This window comes from Babylonia areolata, chromosome 10 (assembly GCF_041734735.1).
Source record: "Babylonia areolata isolate BAREFJ2019XMU chromosome 10, ASM4173473v1, whole genome shotgun sequence".
Classification (NCBI taxonomy): domain Eukaryota; kingdom Metazoa; phylum Mollusca; class Gastropoda; order Neogastropoda; family Buccinidae; genus Babylonia; species Babylonia areolata.
In genome coordinates, this window is record NC_134885.1 from 19,917,802 (window position 1) to 19,937,801 (window position 20,000).

Below are 20,000 nucleotides of genomic sequence, written 5' to 3' on the forward strand. Positions count from 1 at the left end.
ACACACACACACACACACACACACACACACACACACACACACACACACACACACAGACTACTATTTCTATCACTCACAAATTAATCAGCACGCTGCAGGCTTTCAGGTCTGGAATGGTGGTGATCTTGTTGGAATGGATGTCGCTGAAATCAGAAACAGTCACCGGGAAATGAGGATGATTGTGATAATGATTGCGATGAAGACGATAATGACAACGATACCACACAGCACACCACAGCTCAGCACAGCACACCACGCACACGACACCATGCCACACCACACCCCATCCCACACCAACATCACACCACACCACACCACCCCATCCCACCCCATCACACACCACACGACACTCCATCCCACCACACCACACCACACCCCATCCCACACCAACATCACACCACACCACACTACACCACACCACACCCCATCCCACCACACCACACTACACCACACCACGCCATCCCACCACACCACACCACACCACACCACACCCCATCCCACCACACCACACCACACTACACCACAACACACCCCATCCCACCACACCACACCACACCACACTACACCACACCACATCCCACCACACCCCATCCCACACCAACATCACACCACACCACACGACACCCCATCCCACCACACCACACCACACCCCATCCCACACCAACATCCCACCACACCACACTACACCACACCACACCCCATCCCACCACACCACACCACACTACACCACACCACATCCCACCCCATCCCACCACACCACACCACACAACACCCCATCCCACCACACCACACCACACCCCATCCCACCACACCACACCACACCACCCCATACCACCACACCACACCCCATCCCATCACACCACACCACACCACCCCATCCCACCACACCACACCACCCCACCCCATACCACCACACCCCATCCCACCACACCACACCACCCCATCCCACCACACCACACCACCCCACCCCATACCACCACACCCCATCCCACCACACCACACCACCCCATCCCACCACACCACACCACCCCATCCCACCACACCACACTACACCACACCCCATCCCACCACACCACACCACACCACCGCATCCCACCACACCACACCAGACCCCATCCCACCACACCACACCCCATCCCACCACACCACACTACACCCCATCCCACCACACCACACCACACCACCCCATCCCACCACACCACACCACACCACCCCATCCCACCACACCACACCACCCCATCCCACCACACCACACCACCCCATCCCACCACACCACACCCCATCCCAACACACCACACTACACCACACCCCATCCCACCACACCACACCACCGCATCCCACCACACCACACCACCGCATCCCACCACACCACACCACCCCATCCCACCACACCACACCCCATCCCAACACACCACACCACACCACCCCATCCCACCACACCACACCACACCACCCCATCCCACCACACCACACCACCCCATCCCACCACACCACACCCCATCCCAACACACCACACTACACCACACCCCATCCCACCACACCACACCACCGCATCCCACCACACCACACCACCCCATCCCAGCACACCACACCCCATCCCAACACACCACACTACACCACACCCCATCCCACCACACCACACCACACCACCGCATCCCACCACACCACACCACCCCATCCCAGCACACCACACCCCATCCCAACACACCACACTACACCACACCCCATCCCACCACACCACACCACACCACCGCATCCCACCACACCACACCCCATCCCACCACACCACACTACACCCCACCCCATCCCACCACACCACACCAATCCACCCCATCCCACCACACCCCATCCCTCCCCATCCCACCACACCACACCACACCACACCACACCCCATCCCACCACACCACACCACACCACACCACACCACACCCCATCCCACCACACCACACCACACCACACCACCACAGCACAACACGCCACACCACACTACACCACACCAACACCACACCACACCACACACCACACAACACACCACAAAACACTACACCATACCACACACCACACCACACACCACACCAACACCACACCACACCACACCACACTACACTCACCCCACCACACCACACCCACCCCACCCACCACACCACACACCACACCCCCACCCCACCCCACCACACCACACCACAACACACACCACAACATCACACCACACCACACCACACCAAACACCACCACACCACACCACGCCACACCACGCCACACCACCACACCACACCACATCACACCACACCACACCACACCAACACACCCACTCACAAGAACTTGAGCCGTGGCCGGGTGGTGCAGATGGTGGAGGGCACATGTCTGATGGAGGCTCGGTCCAGCCGGATCTGGGTCAGGTTGTTGGTGCCGTTCAGGTCGGGGAAGGAGAACATGTTGGTCACCTCAGACAGCACGCTGGACAGTGGACAGGGGGGATGGAGGGGGAGGGAGTGGAGGGTTGTTGTCAGTTGTGTCCGACTATGACCATCAGAACAGCATAGGAGATGATCGTGTCCGACTATTGTTTCAATATAACAGTCAGCATGTCCGACTATAACCATCAGAACAGCATAGGAGATGATCGTGTCCGACTATTGTTTCAATATAACAGTCAGCATGTCCGACTATAACCATCAGAACAGCAGAGGAGGCAACTGCTGCCCCGACTATCTGGGCGAGAATTTGATCACAGTGGAGACCGTCCTGCCCAAGTTACATCCCCACTCTCTCGGCCAAGAGGGTTTTAGGACAGTCGGCGTTGGGATGGTTCCCAAAGGTCAACTAGCCCCCATGGCTGCAGCACTAAGAGCCAGTGCAGTCTTGCTTCCTGGTTTGAGAGTCATAGTCCTTCACAAAAGACTAAGCTGTGAATGAATTCCGATTGTAATGGAGAAACCATTGATCATACAGCTCTCACTTTGCTGTTGGCCCAACTGCAAGGTTATGTCCGACATATTACCATCAGAACACAATAGGAGATAGTAGCGTCCGTCTGTTACCATCAGAACAACATAGGAGATAGTCCTGTCCGACTGTGACCATCATATGTACATGCACACATCTTATATAACTACACTACACTACACTACACTACACTACACTACACTGTATGTATGATTGTCAATCGTGTTCGACTATGACCATCAGAACAACAGAGGAGGTATCTGCTGTCCTGACTGGGCCAGAATTTGATTATAGTGGAGAGTGTCTTGCCCAAGTAACATCCCCACTCTCTCGGCCAGGAGGGATTTAGGACAGTCGGCTTTGGGATGGTTCCTAAAGGCCAACTAGTTAGCCTCCAAGGCTGCAGCATTAAGAGACAGTGTAATCTTGCCTCCAAGTTTGAGAGTCATAGTCCTTCACAGAAGACTAAGCTGTAAATGGATTCCGATTGCAATGGAGAAACCATTGATCATACAGCTCTCACTATGCTCCTGGCCCAACTGAAAGCTTATGTCCGATTATGACAATCAGAACAGTATAGGAGATAGTCAGTCATGTCCGACTATGACAATCAGAACAACATAGGAGATAGTCGTGTTCGACGATGACCATCATATCAGTATAGGAGATAGTCAGCCGTGTCTGTGTCCGGCCATGACCATCAGAACAGCATAGGAGATAGTCATAGTCTACACTACACTACACTACACTGTACTCTACTACACACTACCCTACCCAACACTACACGAAACACATGTAATTCACAAACATGTACGAAAATACATTTTCTACAGCGAAGAAAGCTGGGCAAATGCTCATACATGGATGGATGTGATACACTGTACTACACTACACTACACTACGCTGCACCACACCACACCACACCACACCACACTCCACCACATCACACCACGCCACGCCACAACACACCATACCACTACACACCACACCACACCACAACACACCATACCACTCCACACCACAACACACCATACCACTCCACACCACACCACACCACTCCACTCCACACCACACCACTCCACACCACACACCAACCACACCACACCACACCACTCCACACCACACCACTCCACACCAGACCACACCACTCCACACCACACCACACCACACACTACACCACACCACACACACCACCACACAACACCACTCCACACCACACCACTCCACACCACACCACTCCAAACCATACCCACACCACACCACACAACACCACACCACACCACACAAACACACCACAGCACAGCACACCACACCACACAAACACACCACACCACACAAACACACCACACACCACACCACACCACACCACACCACACCACACCACACCCAAACCATACCCACACCACACCACACAACACCACACCACACCACCCCACACCACACAAACACACCACAGCACAGCACACCACACCACACAAACACACCACACCACACAAACACACCACACACCACACCACACACCACACAATCACACCACACCACACACACAAACACACCACACCACACCACACACCACACCACACACCACACCACACAATCACACCACACCACACCACACAAACACACCACACCACACCACACCACACCACACCACACCACACCACACCACACACCACACCACACCACACAACACCACACCACACCACACCACACCACACCACACCACACCACACCACACCAGACATACATTTTCTCCAGAGAGGGCAGCCTGACGAAGGCCCGAGAGCCGATGGACCTGATGGGGTTCTTCAGCAGCTGGATCAACGTCAGCTTCCGGTTCTGGCTGAAGCTGTTGTCAGGCAGCGTCTCTATGTTGTTCTCCTCAAGGTTCCTGACAGCAACAACAACAACAACATCAACAACGCGTGCAGCACGTGTTGTTTCAGTTTTCAGGGAGGTTTCAAAGCGTGCTGACTGACGCATGTACCACACAGGCTGCACCAAACCGGCTTTGAAAAAAACAAACAAAAATACCAAAACCAAAACAAAAAACCCACAAAAACAAACACCCCCGACCCCCAACAAAAAACAACAACAAAAAAAACACATACAAAAACAAGACAAGAACAACAAGACACAAAAAACCAACTACTAAACCAAACAACACGTGTGATAATGATTTCACGAACGTGAAGCCACAGCAGCAGAAGTACTGACACTCTGGTGAAAGAGAAATTCAGCAACTGAAGCTATTGAAATTTTGGGGCGCGTTGATAACTTTTTACAGGACTGTTCATATTCTGTGAGCAAACACACACACACACACACACACACACACACACACACACACACACACACACACACACACACATACACGCACGCACACCGCGCACGCACACACACGCGCCTATACATACACACACAAACGTACGTACACACACACGCGCGCACGTGCGCACGCATGCACACACAAACGTACACATACACACGCGCGCGCACGCACACACATGTGCGTATACACACGCGCGCGCACGTACAGACACGCGTGCACACACACACACACATGCAAACACACTTGCACACACAGAGTAACAGAGTCACACACACACACATACACACAAACACTAACAGACACACACATACACACACACTCACACACACTCACACGCATGCCGCCATTCGTGAAGGTTTTACATTTCCTGATGATATCAACTTAAAAAGATGAGAAATAGAGAAAAGAAGAATGAGAGAGAGAGAGAGAGAGAGAGAGAGAGAGAGAGAGAGACAGACAGACAGACAGACAGACAGACAGACAGACAGACAGACAGACAGACAGACAGACAATGCTATAAGATAAAATGCGACATGATGAATTACGTCCAAAAATACAACACAATAAAAACGAACAAAACAACAAACAAACAAACAAATAAGAGCACAACAAGAATGTCAAGGAAAAAACACACCCAAAGTTGAAGACGACGCAGAATCAAACTCAGAATCAGAATAATAGTATATGAAATTTAAAAATGAAATCAAAATTTTACGAAGACAAAGACAACAAAATAAACAGACAAAAATTTAAAAAAAGCACACGAACATAGCTGTAATCTCAGTCAGGGAAATTACCGCCATTCGTGAAGGTTTTACATTTCCTGATGATATCAACTTAAAAAGATGAGAAATAGAGAAAAGAAGAATGAGAGAAAGAGAGAGAGAGAGAGAGAGAGAGAGAGAGAGAGAGAGAGAGAGACAGACAGACAGACAGACAGACAGACAGACAGACAGACAGACAGACACACACACACACACACACACACACACACACACACACACACAGAGATTCAACAACAATAAAGAAAGCAAAACAGGCCTTTGAATGAAACGTTAAGAATACACGCTTTGCGAAGAAGAAAATCTTGTCTTAGAAATTTCAGACAGAATAACAGATTGATTTTAAATATGAATATAAATCCTTTCCTTTAAATGTCAGAATTAAAATCTCATAAAAAGTTCTCCCTCGTCAGGTTATTTTTTTTAAAGATAATATAAAGAAGTCATCAAAGTGGAGTTTGTGACTATTTTCTTTTTGATGTTTTCACTTTTGATAATTCTGCTGCCGGGTTTTTATATAGATATGTATAATTTTATGAACGTAATATTAGAGACCAGAAGAGAGAGAGAGAGAGAGAGAGAGAGAGAGAGAGAGAGAGAGAGAACTCAGAACTCAGAACTCAAAAGAGAGAGAGAGAGAGAGAGAGCAATAGGATAGGGCGGAAGAGAAAGTGACAGAGAGTGTAGGGGAGAGAGAGAGAGGGAGATAGAGGGGCAAGAGAAAGAGAGAGAGAGAGAGGGGGAGATAGAGGGGCAAGAGAAAGAGAGAGAGAGCGGGGAGTGAGAGGGGTTGGTGGGGGGAGGGTGAGATACAGAAGATGAGAGATAGAAAGAGGGGGAGAGAAAGTGAACGAGAGAGTGAAAGAGAAACAGAGAGAGACAGAGAGAGAGAGACAGAGAGGACGAGAGAGTAAAGGATATATATATATATATATATATATATATATATATACAGACAGACAAATATACGCAGAAAGACACAAAGAGACAGAGACAGACAGACAGAAACACACATATAGACGGACATGGAAAGAGATAGAAAAACAAACAAACAAAAATCCTCTTCAGAAAGCGTGGTGTAATGTATATAGATAAACACACACACACACACACTGACGCCTTCTTGAAACCAATAAAAAAAAAGAAGAGACAGACAGACAGACAGACAGACAGACAGACGGAGAGACAGGCAGACAGACAGACAGACGGTGAGACAGAAGGATAAAGAATCCAAAAGAGAGAAGAAGACGACAAAAGAAACTCACAGCTCTGAGAGAGACTCCAAGTGAGACAGCGAGCTTGGCATCTCCTTCAGTCGGTTCTTGTTCAGCTCCCTGCCAATAGAAAGCGTCAATATCAAGGTGGGTCATGTTGGGGGCTAGCGGGAAGGGTGGGGGGCGAAGGGAGAGAGAGAGGGGGGGAGTAGGGAGTGAGAGCGGGGGGTAGGGAGAAAGAGAGAGAGAGAGGGAGGGAGGGAGAGGGAGGGGTGGGAGAAAGAGAGAGGGGGAATAAGTGAGAGGGTGGTAGAGAGAGAGAGATGGAGAGAGGGAGAGAGAAAGAGAGAGAGGGGGGGGGAGAGGATGAGATAGAGAGGAAGGGAGAGAGAAATAGAGAGAGAGAGAGAGAGAGAGAAAGAGAAAGGAGAGGAGAGAGAGGATTCGTATTCGTATTCTCTGTCTGTCAGTCTGTCTGTATCTCTCTGTCTCTGTCTCTCTCTCTCTCTCTCAGAAAAAGAGAGACAAAGAGACACAGAGACACAGACACAGAGAGGAAAAGAACAGGTGAAAAGGGGGAGGTAATACAGCAGTCAACACACAAGTCTCTGGGCAGGCAGTGTCCACGCGGTTGTACCAGTCAGCTAGGTCCCACGATGCTGTCAGAATCAGGTATGGAAGAACCCATACCACTGTTCCCATTCATTTGACGCAGGCATCTTAACATCCATTCAAGAAATAAAAAAACCACCATGTGGTTGATGTTTCATTTTATTACTTGAATGGATGTTAAAATGTCTGAGGTTGATGCTCGCATGCCATGCTTGTTTAAAATTTGGTTGAATGTTTTACAGATTAGTATCAATTTACATTGATTTTACCACTATATTCATTTGATCATGTGTATATACAATAAGTGTGCATGGGTGCTTGCATACGGGCGGGTGTGTGCGTGCGTGCGTGTATGTGTGTGTTTTAAATAATGGAAAGTTATCGGACTTGCTTTGCTATGATTGAGATGAGTGTTAATTTGTAATGTATGTGTTGTATGTCAACTTTTACCGTTTTGCTTATAATTTGAATGTATCACAGAATTGACCACACTTAATTTCTCTACGAGATAATAAAGGGATTCTGATTCTGATTCTATCTTAAGTTAATGTTAGTTCGGTTCATTGTCCTGCTATTGAAACAACACGTCTCCCGACCTCTCTCTCTCTCTCTCTCTCTCTCTCTCTCTCTCTCTGTGTGTGGTGGGTGTGTATGTGGGGGGTGGGGGTGGAGGTGGGTGCATGCATGCGTGCGTGCGTGCGTACTTATGTGTGTGTGTGTTTGTGGTGGGGGTGAGTGGAGGCGGCAGTTGGGTGTTTGGATCAATATGGAGTGGGATAGGCGACTGAATGAGTATTTGTGGGTATGTCTTGTTTTGTTTGTTTGTTTGTTTTCATGTGTCTTTTCCTTATTTTGGTTGTTTACTCGCGAGGATGAAATGAGGATGTCCCTTGTGTCAGTCTGAAAACGACAGTCATTGCTCTATGTACACCTCCACTCCCCCCCCCCATACACACACACACACACACACACACACACACACACACACACACATATATATATATATATATATATATATATATATATATATATATATGTAGCCAAGCGCTTAGCTTCAGATAGCGCTCTTAGGCTTCAGATACTGCTTGACCACGGCTACACATATGTGTGTGTATATATAATTATATGTATGCCAATATCTATCTCTCTATCAGTCTCTCTATCTATCTATATCCACCCCCCCACACCCCCTCCCCACACACACACATTTGAAAAAAAACACACCAGTGATCAGGGATCGAGGCCCCCTTTCAGCACGGTGTTATCTCCTCTTTGGGAAAAGGAACACATTGTACTCCGACTTTTGTTTCTCACTTCCAGCCAGGTGTGAATGGGTGTGCCTGACTGCAGTGTGGGGAAGGTTAGAACGGCGGAAGGAGAGGACTGGGCCCCGTCTTCCTATGCCGAGCCCTGGACACAGTGGATATGAAGTCACTGCCTTCCTCTGCCCAGCCCTGGACACAGTGGATATGAATTCACTGCCTTCCTATGCCGAGCCCTGGACACAGTGGATATGAATTCACTGCCTTCCTATGCCGAGCCCTGGACACAGTGGATATGAAGTCACTGCCTTCCTATGCCGAGCCCTGGACACAGTGGATGTGAAGTCACTGCCTTCCTATGCCGAGCCCTGGACACAGTGGATATGAAGTCACTGCCTTCCTATGCCGAGCCCTGGACACAGTGGACATGAATTCACTGCCTTCCTATGCCGAGCCCTGGACACAGTGGATATGAAGTCACTGCCTTCCTATGCCGAGCCCTGGACACAGTGGATATGAAGTCACTGCCTTCCTATGCCGAGCCCTGGACACAGTGGACATGAATTCACTGCCTTCCTATGCCGAGCCCTGGACACAGTGGATATGAAGTCACTGCCTTCCTATGCCGAGCCCTGGACACAGTGGATATGAATTCACTGCCTTCCTATGCCGAGCCCTGGACACAGTGGACATGAATTCACTGCCTTCCTATGCCGAGCCCTGGACACAGTGGACATGAAGTCACTGCCTTCCTATGCCGAGCCCTGGACACAGTGGATATGAAGTCACTGGCCCGATTGCCGCAAAGGGTTATAGGACCGTAAACTTTTCAACTGTTTATTCTTGTTATCATTCTTGTTATTATTATTACTATTCTTCTTGTTATTATGATTATGATGATGATGACGATGTTGATAATTATCATCATCATCGTCATTACTATAATATAATAATTATTATTATCATCGTCATCAGCATCATCATCATCATAATCACCATTATTATTATTATCATTATTATTATTATTATTTAATTATTTTTCAGTTGGAGCGGTGGTCTAGAGGTATAGGTCCATCCACGAAGCGAGTGTCCACTGGTGTTCCTCTCCCTCCGGCCCCCCAAACCCCCCGAAAAAAGAGCTTCCCCACGCCCTGCCTTTTCTGCCCCTCCCGTCCACTACTAGACCTTGAGTGGTGGTCTGGGTGCTAGTCTTTGAGATGAGACGATAGATAAACCGAGTGAGGTCTCGTGGGCGAGCAGGCACGAACAAGAACTCCCAGCAGCACGAGAGTGGTCCCTGGCAAGAATTCTGCCGAGCAAAAAATTCCACTTTGATGGTCAAACAAATACATTTGTATGAAAGAGAGAAAGAGAGAGAGGGGGGGGGGGAGAGTTGGGGGTGGGAGGGGAGGAGGAGCGAGGGGGGAAGGAGGGGAAGAGGGGAGATAGGTGGCGCTGCACTAGGAGAGCAGCTCGAATTCCACAGGGAAACCTGTTGCGACAGAAAGCAAAAGTAACACAATATATCAATCCTCTCGGGTGGATAAATCAAATCATGGACGAAAGTTACACCCCTTTTAGAGGAGCTACCATTACGTTTTTTTTCCCCGAGGGAAATCAGAAACTTCAGGTGTTTAATGTGTTTTTTTTTCATCTCTCAGAGGTAAGCTAGGTCTGAAGATACTGACAATTGAGGTTTGTTGTTCTTTGCAAAGCAAAACAAAACAAAGAACGAACAAAGACATCGTACTTCCTTGTCAGGGAAAAATATATGTTATGGAATTGTATTCTTGTCAAAAAAAGTGACACAGTCCTTCCTTGACAGAGCAAAAAGGATTTGTTATTCAATTGCAATTTGTGTCAAAATATATATATAAAAAAAGGTGACAGAACTCTTCCTTGACAGGAACAAATAGTATTTGTTAGGGAATGACATTTGTCTCAAAAGGCATGCGATATCCTTGGGCAGACAAAACAGAAAACTGATTAAAGAAAGAAAGAAAGAAAGAAAAAAAAAAGAAAAAAAAGAGGCCCAGGCGAAACAACAAGGTAATTGGCAGCTTGTCATTGACAGGAAGTCCTGTGTCTTATTCAAACCTTCACTGACCCCCCCCTCCCTTACAACCTCCACCCCGATCCCCTCCTCCCCACCTCCCGTCGCTCCCTTTTTATCCGTCTGTCTGTCTGTCTGTCTGTCTGTCTGTCTCCTCTTCCGGAGTCCCGTCTGTTTTCTTTCTGCCCTGTCGCTGTCTGTCCGTCTCTGCCTCTTGAAAATTAAGGATTTTGAATCTCTCTCTGTCTCTGTCTCTCTGTCTCACTGTCTCCCTCCCTCTGACTCTCTGTCTGTTTCTCGTTATTTATGGCTCCGCCAGCCCATCTCCTATTCGCTAGTATTCCCTCTTTTAAAATTTTTTCTAAGACTGACTCTGCTTTATTCTTATGCATCTATTTCAATTTGAAAGTTTGTTGTTATTAAAACAATGGCAGACACCTGTGTACATCGGCCACAAATAGACAGAGAGGCATTCACCCAGACAGACAGACAGAACGTCACCCAGACAGACAGACAGTCATTCAGAAAGACAGACAGTCATTCAGACAGACAGACAGACAGTCATTCAGAAAAAAACCAGACATTCATCCAGACAGACAGACAGTCATTCAGACAGGCAGACAGACAGGCAGACAGACAGACAGACAGTCATTCAGACAGACAGACAGACAGACAGGCAGACAGTCGCCCAGACAAGCAGACAGACACCCAGACAGACAGACAGACAGTCATTCAGACAGACAGTCATCCAGACAGACAGATAGATCGACAGACAGTCAGACACAGTCACCCAAATAGACAGACAGTCACCCAGACAGACAGACAGACAGACATCCAGACAGAGCGACAGTTACCCAGACAGACAGACAGACAGTCATTCAGACAGACAGACAGTCACCTAGACAGACAGACAGTCATCCAGACAGACAGACAGTCACCTAGACCGACAGACAGACAGTCACCTAGACCGACAGACAGACAGTCATTCAGACAGACAGACAGTCACCTAGACAGACAGACAGTCATCCAGACAGACAGACAGTCACCTAGACCGACAGACAGACAGTCATTCAGACAGAAAGTCATCCAGACAGACAGACAGTCACCCAGACAGACAGACAGTCATCCAGACAGACAGACAGACAGTCATTCAGACAGACAAGACAGTCATCCAGACAGACAGACAGTCATCCAGATAGACAGGCAGACAGTCATTCAGACAGACAGACAGTCATCCAGACAGACAGACAGACAGACAGTCAGACAGACAGACAGTCATCCAGACAGACAGACAGTCATCCAGACAGACAGACAGTCATCCAGACAGACAGACAGACAGACAGTCATTCAGACAGACAGTCATCCAGACAGACAGACAGTCATCCAGACAGACAGACAGACAGACAGTCATTCAGACAGAAAGTCATCCAGACAGACAGGCAGACAGTCATTCAGAGAGACAGACAGTCACCCAGACAGACAGACAGTCACCCAGACAGACAGACAGTCACCCAGACAGACAGAAAGTCACCCAGACAGACAGACAGTCATCCAGACAGACAGTCACCCAGACAGACAGACAGACAGTCATTCAGACAGACAGACAGACAGACAGACAGACAGTCATCCAGACAGACAGTCACCTAGACAGACAGACAGACAGTCATTCAGACAGAAAGTCACCCAGACAGACAGACAGTCATTCAGACAGACAGACAGTCACCCAGACAGACAGACAGTCATCCAGACAGACAGACAGTCACCTAGACAGACAGACAGTCATCCAGACAGACAGACAGTCATCCAGACAGACAGACAGTCACCTAGACAGACAGACAGTCATCCAGACAGACAGACAGTCATCCAGACAGACAGACAGTCACCTAGACAGACAGACAGTCATCCAGACAGACAGACAGTCACCCAGACAGACAGACAGTCACCCAGACAGACAGACAGTCATCCAGACAGACAGACAGTCACCTAGACAGACAGACAGTCATCCAGACAGACAGACAGTCATCCAGACAGACAGACAGTCACCTAGACAGACAGACAGACAGTCATTCAGACAGAAAGTCATCCAGACAGACAGGCAGACAGTCATTCAGATAGACAGGCAGACAGTCATCCAGACAGACAGGCAGACAGTCATTCAGATAGACAGACAGACAGTCATCCAGACAGACAGACAGTCATTCAGACAGAAAGTCACCTAGACAGACAGACAGTCACCTAGACAGACAGACAGACAGTCATTCAGACAGAAAGTCATCCAGACAGACAGACAGTCATCTAGACAGACAGACAGTCACCTAGACCGACAGACAGACAGTCATCCAGACAGACAGGCAGACAGTCATTCAGACAGACAGAAAGTCACCCAGACAGACAAGACAGTCATCCAGACAGACAGACAGACAGTCACCTAGACAGACAGACAGACAGTCATTCAGACAGAAAGTCATTCAGACAGACAGACAGGCAGACAGTCATTCAGACAGACAGACAGTCACCCAGACAGACAGACAGTCACCCAGACAGACAGACAGTCACCCAGACAGACAGACAGTCATCCAGACAGACAGTCACCCAGACAAATTGACAGACAGACAGACAGACACACAGACAGACAGACAGACAGTCATTCAGACAGACAGACAGTCACACAGACAGACAGAGAGAAAGACAGACAGTCATCCAGACAGACAGTCACCCAGATAGACAGACAGTTATCCAGACAGACAGACAGGTAGACAGACAACGAACTCACAATATACGCAGTGACTTCAAGCCCAGGAAGGCGTAATCCCCAATGTGACGTATTCTGTTGTCGTGCAGCAACCTGAATTTAACACGAGAAACAGACAGATACACGAATGAATGAAAAAAAGAAAGAAAAAAGAAAAGAAAAAAAAGAGAATAATTAAATAAGTAAATAAATTAATGAATGGATGGATGCATGAATGAATGAATGAACATTTTCAACTTGTTCTGACGATATGAGTGTGAAACACACAGACACACACACACACATAAACAAAAAAATGGTGTGTGTGCGCGCGCGCACGCGCGTGTGTATGTGTGTGTATGTCTGTCTCGCACAAGCGATCATCACAAAGCCAAATTTGCTCAACGTTAAAAATGTTCCTGGGTCTGTGCAATCAGCGAAGATTTCCGAAAAAAAAAGTATTTGCGCAAAGCAAACTTATCGCTGCCTGGAAATCACTCCAAGCAGCGTTTTAAGTGCTCTGGAGCGACCCATAAACATATCCTCCTGGAAGTTAGTTATTTCACGGCAGCCCTTTAATTCGATTTTAGGTTTTTCTCCATCCCATGCACCAAGATTATTAACTCGGCAGTATCCGCATTTCTTCCCCTGAAGACGGAACGAGCGGTGTTCACAACAAGGCGTGGATGTTCACTCCGTCAGTCACACACAGGACTGAAGGGGAAGAAATGCGGATATTGCCGATAAACTCCACACCCTTTTCCCTTTGGATAAGCTTTGTTATAAAAAAAACCACAAACCCCAACGTGCTATAACACGCACGTTTCCGAAAATCAGACAAGTTTTGTGGGTGGTATAATTTAGGTCAGAACTAGTATGACTGGGTCCCATGTCACCAAAAAGACTCTACACTTCAAGGGAGTTCTTTCGAAACGAGTGGCATGAATGACTGTAAGGGTAAAAAAAAGAAAAAAAAAGAAAGAAAAAAAAAGAAGATACCAACCCATATTGACTCATCATGGAGTGCTTTTGGGCCAATGAGTAGAGTGTGTTGGGTGCTGCTCAAGATTAACTCCATCCTTTTTTCCCCTTCAAACCAATATCATACTAATTTGTTCATTCCAGTGTGTTTGATAACATTTTGATTTTAAGTGCGTGGATGGAGTCATTTCGGGGCAAGGGCTGGAGTCTTCCCTGACTGACTCCCCATTCCAGGACGTCCTCGGAATGACTCCATGGGGTTAAATTGGGGGCCTGGGGGGTCGGGGTGGGGGTGGGGGTGGCGGGGGGGTCATTCTGGGGGCATCACACCGGGCGCGTACTCACAGGACTACCAGCCGGCTGAGGTTCCTGAAGGCGTGGTCAGAAATCACCGTGATGTTGTTCAGTGCCAGAGTTCTGCAACACGTGAAACACGGCATTCATTAATCGACTTCCCGTTTCCACCACCTCCTCCACCACAATTATCACTGCGACCGTTGTTATCACTACAATTATCATCATCACTACCGCCACCACCACCATCATCATCACTATCACCACCACCATCGTCACCACCACCTCCATCCCCTCCACCATCGACAATACCACCATCATCATCATTACCACCATCATCACCACCACCACCATCACCATCTACACCACCACCATCACCACCATCATCATCACCATCATCATCTCCAGCAATGATATGACTGAGGGAAGGAACCTCCAACAATGACATCAGTGACAGACATCCAAGTCTACTTTTTTTTCAACACTTTTTTTTTAATTCAGACGAAGGTTTACATATACAGAATTTATATGTTTTGTGCATTAGAAAGTATAGGGTAAGCATATAATTAAGTTCTAGATACGGACAAGTCCACAACAAAACAATATATGTTCAATGGCAAAATTCCAAGGTAGTATTATATAGCTTAATCTTGTACTAAACAGTTATAAAGTGCCTATTTTCCCACAAACTTGTTATATTCCATAGTTATGTTAAAGGCATACTTGTCTACTTCATATGCCTGTTTGAGGTCATTTTTTGAACATTTGTAGTGTTGGTTTTACTTTGTTGATTCTACATTTGAACACATAAAATTTAGCTATCAATAAAATATATGAGAAACATTCATCAGTTTTCATTTTGTTATGTCCAAACAGCACCAGTGTGTCATTCAGGTTGAGTCTATCACAATGTGAACACTTTTCTTTTAAATATCTCACAAACTTCGTCCAAAATGTTGTTCATGGTTACATTCCCATAGATAATGAAGAATTGTATCTCTTTCTTCCTTACAAAAATTACACAGATTATCTGGGAGTATCCCCATCTTCATCAAGACAGAATTTGTCACAAGAATATGATAATTAATTTTCATCTGGGACCATTTTAACCTTATCTCACGGATTTTTTTTTGTATTGAAAAAATGTTTTTCCAGTCAAGCTTGTTTTCAAAAATCAAGTCTCAATTTTTACAGGCGTTTGGTTTTTCTGGTTTTCCAATTATTATTTCGTAGAAACATTTCGTTCCTCTTGGGGCCTTTATCATTGCAGTGTATGCTTTATTAAAGCTGATTCCATTGTGATCATTTTTTCAAATGTTATGTTCTTTTCTCTTAAAAAATTTTTAAAAACTGAATTAACACAACCAAAGTATTCTAACATTGGGACTCGATTTTCAATTTTATCTTGGAATTCTTGAATATTGAAAAAAATTCCATCCCCTTTCACAATGTCTTTCACATAATAAACATCTTTTCTGACCCAATCTTCAAAATGCAAGACTTTACCATCAATCTTAAATTTGTTATTAAAAAACAAAGGTTCCATCAAAATATCTTGCTTAACATGTATATCAGTTTTGTCATAAAATTCTGAGTAGCTCACATCTTTCCAAAAGGGGTTTATCATACGTCCTCCAACTGTAAGAACTATTGGGCCACATTCTTGTAACTTTTCAACTTCTGGACATTCCTTTGATGATATAGCTTTCCATTTTGGACGATACGACATATTGTAGCATTTTTTTCAACCATGTGTTTTAAAGATTTTATGAATGAATATGTGGAATATTTATACCCCCGTTTTGTACATTGTGCACTGCCACTGATCTTTTAACTTTGTCCTTTTTTTAAAAAATCCCATACAAAATTAAAACACATTTTTTGCAATTCTTGAATACTGTTATCTGGTGGATTTGGAAGCATGATCCATAAGTAAATCAATTTTGACAAGATAATCGACTTAAGAACAGCTACTATTCCTAGAGGTGTAATTAGTCTTTTATCCACACGTTAAACAGTTTTGTTGTTTCATTGAACTTATCAGTTTTTAAGTCTGTTGTATTACGCAAATCGTTAGTAAACTAACCTAGGATTTTAAACTGTGGTGGATTCCAATTCATTTTCAAATTTCTCCAAGTCTTCTTTGTTGAATCACATTAACGTCTTGCGTGCCAAGGTTGTGTATGTACGTCAACGATAGCATGGCTTTTCTACTTTTTATTTTAAATTTGCTGTACCAATAGGAAATCTTGATATATCTGCTTTAATCATTCATGAGGGGCAGCACTCAATTACGCTTTGTTTGGCTATTCTTAGATGATATATTTAGTTGCCTTTTCGGAGATTCAGAACATACATTCAAAATGACGGACAATGAATCACGATATGTCCCAATAGGCTTGATACAGCAGTGTGTTGCATAAAGCTTATGGGATTTTTGTCATCCGTGATGTTGCAAAAGCTTTACGACAAAGAGTTAAGTGCAGAGTGTGGCAAAAGCTTCTTTGATGGTAAGGTGACTGACGGGTTGCGGTGACGATGGGGGAGGTAGCTGTGCAGCATGATGCAAGCTTTGGAGAAAAAATGCAGAGCAGGAGGAGAGCTTCACGGGACAGCTCTTGTGACTGGCCTCTAAAGGGCTGAACTCAAAGACTGACGGGCGCAATAGCCGAGTGGTTAAATCGTTGGACCTTCAATCTGAGGGTCCCGGGTTCGAATCTCGGTAACGGCGCCTGGTGGGTAAAGGGTGGAGATTTTTTCCGATCTCCCAGGTCAACATACCTGTAGACTTCCTGGTGCCTGAACCCCCTTCATGTGTATAAGCAAGCAGAAGATCAGATACGCACGTTAAAGATCCTGTGATCCATGTCAGCGTTCGGTGAGTTATAGAAACAAGAACATGCCCAGCATGCACACCCCCAGAAACGGAGTATGGCTGCCAACATGGCTGGGTAAAAAACGGTCACAGACGTAAAACCCCACTCGTGGACATACGAGTGAACGTGGGAGCTGTAGCCCACGAACGAAGAAGAAGAAGAAGAAGAAGAAGAAAAACTCCAAGACAAACAGCCCACTTATTCTGGAAGTGAGGGGGGAGTGACGAAGGGGGTGGTGGAATAATTTGGACCTGAACAACTGGGTCAGCGTGGTTTTAGCAAAGCACGGTGACTGGCATCAATGGGATCGGCTGTCGTGTTGTGAGGTATCAACACCACTCACTCCTCTGCACTGCGTGCCAAACGTGTCATCGGTAACCCTCACGTGATAACTTATCATCCGAGAAGTGAGTATGAAGTGAGTGGGCATGGCACAGGCAGGTGTGGTAGTTGTGTGTGTGTGTGTGTGTGTGTGTGTGTGTGTGTGTGTGTGTGTGGTAGTTGTGTGTGTGTGTGTGTGTGTGTGTGTTAGTTGTGTGTGTGTGTGTGTGTTAGTTGTGTGTGTGTGTGTGTGTGTGTGTGTGTGTGTGTGTATGTGTGTGTGTGGTAGTGTGTGTGTGTGTGTGTTGGCACATTGGCAACGTTCTGCCGCACCTGATCAATTTGTCTTTGTGATATAATCAAGTTACTCTTATCTTAACTTACTGCATACATATAAGAAGAACAGTGAAAACAAAGAAAGAAACAAAAACACAACAAAGTACAGGTAAATAAGTAGATAAATGAATGAACAGAGAAATAAATAAATGATAACAATAAAACTACACAAACAACAAAAGGTAAACACATCAGAAGGAAATCGAATCAAGAGTGCCGACAGGACAAATAAATAAATAAATAAATAAATAAATAAATAAACAAAGACATGAATAAACAAAATGATAACAGAACTACACAAACAAAACAACCCACACAAACAAACAAACAACAACAACAACAGCAACGACAACAAATCAGGGCTACATCCACATTTCCCCTCCTCCACTCCTCTGTATAACTGTCGGAGTGAACGTCCAGGCACTGTTGAGAACACTTCTCATTGCGTCCCGAGGGGGAAACTGTGGATGTTGCCCACACCAGAAGGCAAAGCTGAACCAAGAGCGCCGGACAGGACAGAACTGGACAGAGGGCAAGGAGAACAGGAGACAGCAGGTATACTGACAGAGCCTCCAGGTGCGTGAGGGACGACAGGGCCCGGGAGGGGACTCTGGTGAGGTTGTTGTAGTCCAGCCACAGCTGCTTCAGGCTGTGCAGGTTCTTGAAGCAGTTGGCCGGCACCTCGCGGATCTGGTTGGCGTCCAGGTGACTGCACACACAGGGCAGGGGGCGGTACAGGACAGGGATGTCACTGAGGTGGGTGGGTACAGTGATGACTGGTGATTGATGGCGAGGTGTGATGGTGGTGATGATCATCTTGATCGTAATGATGATGGAATGATAACAATGATGATAATAGCAACAACAACAACAAGAACTGTGATATTAATAATAATAATGATGATAACGATGATGATATTGATAATAATGATGAGCGTGATAAAACAACAACTATAATGATAATAATGGTAACAACAACAACCATAATGATAATAATGATGCTACTACTATTTCAACTACTCCTACCGACTACAAAGTTTGATACGACTACGACTGCAACTTCTACTACGAATAATGATGACTATGATGACATGATAATAATAATAATGATAATGATAATGATGATAATAACCAAATAAAAATCAATAACAATATCCATAATGATAATGATGGTGATGATCATAATAAACTAAAATCATAATAATAACCATAATGATGATAATAATAATAATAATAATGATAATAAAGAAGGTACATACG

The 20,000-nt window shown here is 46.0% G+C and overlaps 1 protein-coding gene across 1 annotated transcript in view; it reads right to left on the bottom strand.

Annotated features, from left to right (window-relative positions):
• LOC143286487 (uncharacterized) overlaps window positions 1–20,000 on the bottom strand; it is a 234,332-nt gene that overhangs the window by 35,370 nt on the left and 178,962 nt on the right. The window contains exons 5-11 of the mRNA XM_076594064.1: window positions 19,306–19,449; window positions 15,259–15,330; window positions 13,975–14,046; window positions 7,326–7,394; window positions 4,694–4,837; window positions 2,317–2,457; window positions 78–143 (exon numbers count right to left, since the gene is read on the bottom strand). Of these exons, the coding sequence (XP_076450179.1) occupies window positions 78–143; window positions 2,317–2,457; window positions 4,694–4,837; window positions 7,326–7,394; window positions 13,975–14,046; window positions 15,259–15,330; window positions 19,306–19,449 (708 nt within the window). The remainder of the gene's footprint in view (window positions 1–77; window positions 144–2,316; window positions 2,458–4,693; window positions 4,838–7,325; window positions 7,395–13,974; window positions 14,047–15,258; window positions 15,331–19,305; window positions 19,450–20,000) is intronic.